This window comes from Pipra filicauda, unplaced genomic scaffold, assembly GCF_003945595.2.
Source record: "Pipra filicauda isolate LSUMZ 115617 unplaced genomic scaffold, ASM394559v2 scaffold16_size7369187_pilon, whole genome shotgun sequence".
Classification (NCBI taxonomy): Eukaryota; Metazoa; Chordata; class Aves; order Passeriformes; family Pipridae; genus Pipra; species Pipra filicauda.
This window is the reverse complement of record NW_024104207.1, coordinates 6,088,615-6,097,479: the sequence shown is the minus strand read 5'-3', so window position 1 is coordinate 6,097,479 and position 8,865 is coordinate 6,088,615. Positions and strand designations below refer to the sequence as shown.

The 8,865-nt window shown below is 48.8% G+C and overlaps 1 protein-coding gene across 5 annotated transcripts in view; it reads right to left on the bottom strand.

Moving 5' to 3' along the window:
* Positions 1-906: 906 nt before the first annotated feature.
* GTF2IRD1 (GTF2I repeat domain containing 1) overlaps positions 907-8,865 on the bottom strand; it is a 72,281-nt gene continuing 64,322 nt past the window's right edge. For 4 of the 5 annotated variants that reach the window (XM_027749960.2, XM_027749955.2, XM_027749957.2 and 1 more), the window contains 5 exons: positions 5,306-5,383; positions 3,255-3,447; positions 2,776-2,813; positions 1,948-2,084; positions 907-1,170 (listed from right to left, as the gene is read on the bottom strand). In XM_027749960.2, coding sequence (XP_027605761.1) covers positions 1,096-1,170; positions 1,948-2,084; positions 2,776-2,813; positions 3,255-3,447; positions 5,306-5,383 — 521 coding nt within the window. In that variant the 3' untranslated portion in view covers positions 907-1,095. The remainder of the gene's footprint in view (positions 1,171-1,947; positions 2,085-2,775; positions 2,814-3,254; positions 3,448-5,305; positions 5,384-8,865) is intronic. The other variant, XM_027749959.2, reaches the window with a different exon arrangement.

Below are 8,865 nucleotides of genomic sequence, written 5' to 3'. Positions count from 1 at the left end.
AGAAGGACAACTACCTAGCCAGGTGGGGGTCGGTCTCTTCTCCCAGGTAACAAAAGGAAATGGCGTCAAGTTGCACCAGGGGAGGTTTAGATTGCATGTTATGGAAAAGTCTTCACCAAAAGGGAGGTCAGGCATTGGAACAGGCTGTACAGGGAAGTGCAAGAGTCACCATCCCTGGAAGTGCGAGAGTCACCATCATCCCACTCAAATCCCATTCAAATCCATGTGGATGTGGTTCATAGGGATGTGGTTTAGTGGCAAACATGGCAGAGCTGGGTTAATGGTTGGACTCGATCTTAAAGGTCTTTTCCAAATGAAACAATTCTGTGATTCTACTGAAGGAACTTCCTCCCCCATAAGGCATAAAAGCCTCCCAGAAAGCCATAGAGCCGTAGAATGATAATCATAAAATCATAAATAGTGAAGGACTTCAATGGATGAAAATCTTTTCCTGGTTTAGACTCTGGTTAAACTCATGCAACCCAATGCTTCTGTGCCATTCCAAGACCTGGGATGGCAGGAGGCTGGAAGGGAAGGCTTGGGAGGATCTCACCTCTTGGGAGGCCTGAAACCTCCTTCCTTCTTAATGCAAATGCACTTCAGCTCCAGAGCCGACAGGACTCATGAGTGCAGGTGCCTGATGTTCAGAAGGGCTGGTTCCCTCTCCTCTGTCACCACTGCAGTTCGGTACCACTCCTCTGGCAGCTCTGTACATGGATTTTTACAACTTTGATTTAAATTAAATGAAGCATTAAAACATTTCAGACCTCTTGACTTCAAGCACTGGTGACACTACGGATTTACTGAGCAGCCAAAGCCTGACAAGGTCTGTCCAGGGGTGCCCTTCTGCCCTTATTCTTACCTCTAAATGCTATTTATCAATACTATATGTAATAAAATAAGTACTTTTAAGAGCAAGGCAACACTTTATTTTTATTTAAAAAGGCCTTGATGGCAGGAATATAGTGTAAAAATCATTGGAAAAACTAAAAGGCATTGATACATATTGGAATATACACTTTTTACATAAATTACATTTATTTATTTATTTATTTATTTATTCTCTCATTTGAGGTTCTTATTCGGTATTGAGGTCTAATAGTTAATAGGTCCTGGGATCTGGACGTTTAGACCACCATAGTCTAACATGTACATGTTCATGGGCCATTGCTGAAAGAGAGGGAGAGAAAAAGAAGGCAAAAGTCTCTGTTAGGACACAACACAAAACCATGCATACATCAAACCTCTGACATGTTTCGACACCAGCTGTTGCTCCCACTTTCCAAGGAGAGGAGAAGAACCAACCCCAAATCAAAACACCATTGGCAAACTTGACAAAAAAACTTCTAAATTTGTATTTCTCTTGCTCTTTTGGGGGGGAGTTTTATTTTGTATCATCCACAACCAAAGCCAAGCCCTGAGGGAGTGCAGCTGTGTGCATCTCCCTGATTTGTTTCCTATTTTTGTGGGTTTGTGGCATGCTGAAGCTCTGCATCACTCCCAGGACCGAGCTGGAGGTACACCCGGCACAGCTCAGATCATGGGGAACCACTGGGTCCTGCCAAGAGGCGCTACAGGCCCGAGACGATGCCACCAGCATCTGTGTTTTAACCCAGTGGGGTGGGAGAATTTGCCCGAGTCTGTGTGCAGCTCACGTGTGGCTCCCACTAAAGCTGAGCACCCCCATGGCACCCAGCAGGGATGTGGGAGAGCCCCAAGCGGTGGCAGACGCTTTGGTCTGCTGACCTCCCCCAGAGAAACCCAGCAGGAAAAGGTAGCCCCACAGGTGTGTCCCCTTCTTTGCCAAACCTGCTTGTGCCATTTTACATCACACTTAATAGTGTTTGTCAGGCAGAGGGAGGTGGTGACGGTTCGAGAACAAAGAGCAGCATCCAGAAGCAGAAAGATAGGTAGGCAGTAACCCCCCTAATATTTGGAAGGCTTTACCACAAGTGAGATCTGATTTGTTGATGATGTAGACTCCATATTGGAAGAGGAGGAAGAGGAAGACGAGGAAGAGGAAGATACCAAGTTTCCTTCAGAGATCCTCTTCCGCTTCCGTTTGGGAACACTGATGTCTTTCTCTGCAAGGAGAGAGGAAAGGCGTGAGGTGTCCAAGCCCTGCAAGTGGCCCCTAAATGTGGAGTCTCTTCCTGCTGCTCTGACCTCGCCTCCCACAGAACATCTCCCCACAGCAATCTGCTCAGCCTCCATGATCTGGCACAGAGCTGCCAGCTTTCCTCACATTGAAGGCATGCTCTTGCTTGCCAGATCTCCCTTCTCTACAAAGCCACCTATTTTCATAACACTAATAGGATCATAATTTTCTCTAGGGTTGCTAATTCTGACACATTTGATTAAAACTGGCTGAGATTTATTGGGGAGGATGGGATAGAGAAACACATTCCCAGTGATCACAGAAACCTTGTTTCCTTAGAAGTTCAAGTGCTAAACAATGGATCAAATTTAACCAGTGAATAAATTGCTCATGGTGAGTAAATTGCTAATGGGAGAGAGATAATCACATCCTCCAGAATATGCTGGAAGTTTGAGACGAACAGCCCAGTCTTCCTGCAGCTCACAGAAGTGGAATCATTTAAGAGGATGGTTTGCTAATGAACAGGTGCTTAGCCTACTGAGGTAGGATCTTCTCCCCAGCCGGCCCTAGGGATGTGGGAGGTTTGAACACCACCTCACAACCTCCATCCATTTTGCCTGTGTATTTTCTCTCCTGTAGAGCTGGGAAAGCCAGTTATGTCCTAGCCCTTCCCTTACCTGTTTGTTTGACCTCGGGGCAGATTTCAGCAAATGGCCTGTGGAAGAGACAATGGGTGAGTCAGGCAGATGCTGTTGTTTCACCCTGTGTGCCTGCCCATGCTGGGACACAGCCCAGACCCCAACCCTGAGCTGCCTCCTCCAACACCCCTTTGCACGGAGAGGGGACTCAGAGCATCCCCAGTGTGCCCCAGAGGGAAGCAACCTGAAAGAACTCAGCTGGGCCTCTGAGTTTCCTGCCTCCATGTCATGTCCCTTCCCAGCATGATCATCACAAATTGCACAAGAAAGAGGGGAAAAATCAGCCCTGCTAACCCTTTGCTGTGCCTACCCACAGGTGAGCACCTCCCTGCAGCACAGGACAATGTACATGGTGGCTCTGGTGGCCCTGTGGTGAGTTACCCCACTCGTGTCTGAAGAAGCAAAGACAACACTTAAAGAACAGTAACCTCCCCCATCACAAAGCTGAGGGGACTTACTGGAGCTGGTTTATAATCACCATCCGAATGCTCTCCCGTGCCTTCAAGATCTTCTCCAGCCGATGAATGTCATAGGTATTGGGATTTCTGAACGGGATATCGTCTGGCAACCCAGTAACCTCCACGGCATCAGGACTGTCCCTGATGAGTTTATAGGGCACCATGACAGGCCGGTTCAGGCCCAGAGCCTCTCCTGTAATGGTAGAGCAGAGGACAGCATACCAGCTTTACCCCAGGGGGCTCCAGACCCAACCAACTGAAGGACCAAGAGCCCCAGGGGACTTTGGGATGCCATGGCTGCCATAATGCCTGACCTTTGCTGCAGCCACGCCCCACCCAGCTGTTTCACATCTACTTGCCCAATTTACTGTCTGCTCTATTAGCCTCCATTTAGAATTCTGCAGGAGCCTCAGGTGAGTTCAGAGCACACCCATTGCTGCACTTGCAGCAGCAGCTGGACCAGCAGCAGCAGCATGAGAGACAGCCCAGGACAGGGGGCAAATGGGAGAGGTTTGCCCATTTCCACTTCCCTCTAGGGGATCACTGGGGTGGATATCACTGCCATGCCTCATCATCACATCACATCACATCACATCACATCACATCACATCACAATCACATCACTCTTGCCCATTTTTTTGAATCAGTTTCTCTCTTTGGCCTCCACAACATCCTATGGCAGCGAAATACCACAATTTAATTCCTTGTTGCATTAAAAGCACTTCCTTCTGTGCGATTAAACCTGCTGCTCACCTCTCCGGATACCCCTTCAGTTCCTACTTGGTGGGGAGCAGTGAACATCCCTCCCTCCTGTGCTGGTTCTTTCTGACTGTAAGAGCCTGTTCCCACCTTGTGTCTCTGCAGCCCAAAACATGAAGGTGTGAGTGGCGCCTCAGCCACATTTTTGGCTTTCCTCACAGAAAGTTTGTCCCTGGAGCCTACCTGGCATCTTCTGCTCCATAAACAGTGCCAGGACCATGAGAAAGCAGGGATCTGCTGTGGGCTCAGCCCTCCCAAGGGTTGAATGGATAGAGATGCTCAGAGCACTGGCACCAGCCTCCTGGGGCGCTGTGCCCATAAGCTGGCACTTCCAGTGACACAAATCCACCCTCAAAGCAGCACACAGACCTTGCTGCAAGCAGCACCCCAAAATAAACAGGACTGGGAAGGGTGAGCAGCCTTGACAAGAGGAGATGAGAAAGGACAGCAATGACATTTCCTACTGCTTTGCTATGAGTTTGGCTATTTTCCTTCTCCCTCAGGCAGTTATTTTGGGGAGGGAGGCTAGACACCACACTGAAGCTGTGGGGTGCCACTGAACTGCTGTGGCCTGGCTGTGAAGCCCTGGGGACTCAGAGGCTGAAAAATAACTGCACTTACACAAGCTGTGCCCCTATGATGGCAAGGGGCAGCCAAGAGCAGAGGCAGCCCAACCTGCAGGGTCAAGATGCAGGGTCATGCACCCTGCGCTGGCTCCTACAGTCCCCCCATCCCCAGCTATTCCTGCTGCTCCTTTTCCCAAGGATGGGTGGAAGGAGAGGTTTGCTGGGTAGCACAAGGAGCCTGCAGATGGCATTTTCGAATTGTCAGTATTCTGACCTCCTTTTCCACTGCAGCTTCAGCAAACTGTTCCCCACACGTGCTGCATGTCAGGATGGGGTTCCAGCCTTGCTCTCAGCCTGGCAGGCAGGGGCTGGCACAGGGCAGCACACTCAGTATCTGGCTCGTGCCAGATCTGGACATGTTAAAAATGCATCAAAGACTGACAGCAGACTGAACAAATCCTGCTTCTGTACTGCATTTTGCCATCCTCCTTCCCCTTGCCAAGGATGAGCTGTCAACAAGCAGGTCACAGTCCCACCTGCCAGAAGCAAGACACAGGGATGTTCCTGGGGAAAGGCTGTAACGTGGAGCAGCAGGATGGAACCTGCGCTGCAGCAGCTGCGGTGTGCTCAGGCTATAAATAGAGGCCTTTGGTGGAATTAATTTTAACTACAGCTGCTGTCAGCAAAACCAGGCTCCCTCTGTGATGCATGCAGGCGGAGACTCACCGTATTTTTCATTGAAAAGCTCTTTCACTTGCTCTCGGAGAATCACCTTCTCTCCGAGCCTGTTGGCATCATCCTCATCTGCAAAAGCAAGGACAGGCATGAACACACCTTGTTTCCTTCTGAGCCCCTGGAAAACTAATCCCACTGTCAAAATGCAGGCCGGTGTCCCTGTCCATCTGCCTCAGCATGGCCTGGGGACACCTCAGAGGTGCTGCTCTATCCTTGCACCCCGTGATGCCTTTCAGAGCTGTGCAAAGCAGCTCTAAAATGTTGACAGATCTCCATTTGCCATGCACTGCCATGGCTGAGAGCATTTTACGTCTACATTGAGGGGTGTATGACTAGAAAATTACTAGAAAAAATGCAAAGCAATGGATGCTCAAGCCCTCAGTGCCGTGAATGCTCCCACGAGTGACGTCAAGGAACGAGAGAACACTTTATGGCTAGGCTCTTAAGTACAGTATTGTTTTATAATATGTCATATAATCAGCTTGGCTTTACTAGCTTTTTCAATTATCCTCATCATGCTGAACAGTTTCTCCTCCATTCTTTCATTTCAAACGATGTGTCTAATTCAGTAGATTTTTACCCTCAGCTATTTAGCATCCTCAGGAGGCTCCAGGACAAACAAGTGGGGTCACTACAGTCCCCTTTGATGCTTTTTTACCCCTACAGGTACAAAGCACCAAGTGAACGAACTTTATCTGCCTCTTGCTGGGGTCACCCCTCCAGTCCTGAGCCAGTTGTGATGTGCTGTGCAGGATCAGCTCAGTGGGGTCTCCTTCCCACATTCTCTCCTCCCAAAGAGAACCCTCACTGCACCCAAGGCAGGCACTGTCACCCTGGCTGGCAAGCCACTGGGTAGACATCATGGAATCCCTGAAAGGTTTGGGTTGAAAAGGACCTTAAAGACCATGCAGTTCCAACTCCCTGCCACAGGCAGGGACATCTTCCACTAGACCAGTTTGCTCCAAGCCCTGTCCAACCTGGCCTTGAACACTTCCAGGGATGGGGCAGCCACAGCTTCTTTGGGCAACCTGTGCCAGTGCCTCATCCACCCTCACAGGGGGGAATTTCTTCCCAATATTCCATTTAACCCTGCCCTCTGCCAGTGTGAAGATATTCCCCCTTGTCCTCTCACTTGTTCAAAGTTTGTCTCCAGCTCTCTTGGAGAGAGTAGCCCTTAGGTACTGGGAAGGGCTCTAAGGTCTCCCCAGAGCCCTCTCCTCTCCAGGTGAACACCTCCAGCTCTCCCAGCCTGTTTCCATGGCAGAAGTGCTCCAGCCCTTGGGGTATCTTTGTGGCCTCCTCTGGACTCGTTTCAACAGATTCAGGTCTTTCTTGTGTTGATGGCCACAGAGCTGGATGCAGTGCTCCAGGGGGGTCTCACAGTGGGTTTTTATAGCATCAAGGTGAGCCCTGTAAACCCTGGCATGAGGGATCCAAGCATCCTCTGCCTCCAGTCTGAAGCTATTTAGTTTCATTTTAAGCAATCACATGATTATGATTTTTGATTATTTTGAGCACATGATTTTTGTTTTGATTTTAAGCAAACAAATGGCTGGCAGTTTTGTTTTAAACACAAGGTGAAAACCCGTCGCGAGTCCCTCAGCATGGGACTGAGCCCAGCACTCAGCACCCCTGGCAGAAACAACCCCATCCCACACCTCGGCCACTCTGCTGCTGCAGGTGCTGGAGAGAAGCTGGCACCTTTAAACCTCTGCACTCTGCTACTGCACAGTACAGCCTCAAAAAAGCCTCTTCTCCACCTGGAAAACAATTGTTTTGCCTTGATATAACTAGGAAAAAACAAAAAGACATTTCTGCAAAGAAACCCCAGGGCCAAGTTGTGCTTCAAATCCAGAAAGGGCAACAAAGCAGCTTGAATGGCATGGAACAAAAAATAAATAGAATAGATGAAACTTAAAGGTTGCCAGGGAGCTCTGATTTCAAGGTGATGCCTTCCAGCGCTGCTTCAGAGGCCGTGGCAGGCGAGCAGGGGCCAACCCTATAGGCTCCCTCTGTGACTTCCTTGTCATCGATGCTCAGTTTCTGGGCTGTATATACACACCCGTGTGGATGTGTAGATGGTAGCAGACAAAGAAACACCAAAATTCAGTGTTCTCACTCATGTAATTCTCTGGGACTGAAAAATGAAGCAGCTCTTTCCTTTCCGCTCATGCCCCAAGCGATGTGAGTGCCAAAAACAAGATCCCAAGGGTTTTTTTCCACCTTGCAGTGGGCAGTACTCATGAATTCCCATCTAAGGACACAAACAAATATGAAAAACCTGGAACTGAGCATGCATAACAGAGAAGCCAAAGAGGAGGCTCTGCCCAGTGGCGCTGCTTCCTGGGGACCTACCCCTCTGTCCCAAGGCAAGAGAGATCTCCATGTCCCTTTGACTTTACCCATTTGGATTTAGGAATTAATCAACTCAAGGAAGCCACTGCTACTCCTGAAATGTGCAGAGTCTTTCCCATCAAGCAGGTTTATCCATGCTGCTGGCTTCAGCTCTGTGTTATCTTTTTTTTTTTTTCCAAAAAGTAGCCAGTTGATTAACCTTTTTTCCCCAGTCCTACTTGCCTGAAGCCAGGAGCCCTGGCCTCCGTAGGCACTTACATCCATATGGTCACATTTTTAAAGCACCATTTGCTTTTTTCCTTGTCAGAACTTGATGTTTCTTTGAAAAACACCAAGTTACAGTTAGTAATTATTAAACTGGGCTTTAGGTGTCTGCTGTTGGACAACAGGATCCAAATCACTGCCTATTCTTCTAGTGACTCAAAAAACCCACACAAAACCAAATCCAAGGTATCCCAAGGATAAACAATGGTTCTGTGTTCGTGATGGCACGTGCAGAGCCTTGATCTTGGCAGTGAAGCTGCAGCATGGCCAAGCAGGGTACCCAGTGGAGCCTTTCTCCTTCCCATGCCACCAACAGCATCCCTTGAGTGCTGCTCCAGGCAATGCCCCTCCTCCACTGGGCCACTGTGCATGGGGTAAAAACCTTCTGTTACCAAAACACGTGTCATGAAGCCTGTTTCATGAGGAAAACTGCCACTGCCCAACACATCCCACTGAGAATGTGGCTTAGATCCCTTCTGCAGCCAATCCCAGACACATCAAAGAAACACCCAGCCATGGCAGGATGCTTACAACAGCCAGGATCTGGCCCTTACTCCTAAGAGAATTCTTTCCACCTCAAGCTTCCATGGCTGCAATTCAGTTATACCCCTGTGCAAATCCAGAATAAATCTGCTGTCTTTACTGAGGCTATTCTGCAGTAACTCAGGTTTAAATGCAGTTAGAATAACCTCAACACATGTATGTTTTTAAAACGGAGCTATAAACTTGACACCTAGACACACAGCCAGAATTCCAGCTGGTTGCTTGCACTACCGCTGGATCTGCCTTGCCCTGCCACAGGTACAGGCAGGAGAGCTCTTCCTTACTCCTGTACATTAGTCTACATCTTAAATACCCCAAGCCTTCATGGCTACACACCAACCTTGGTCCAGAGTATGAATTAAAGCAAAGTAAAAACCCCCCAACCCAAA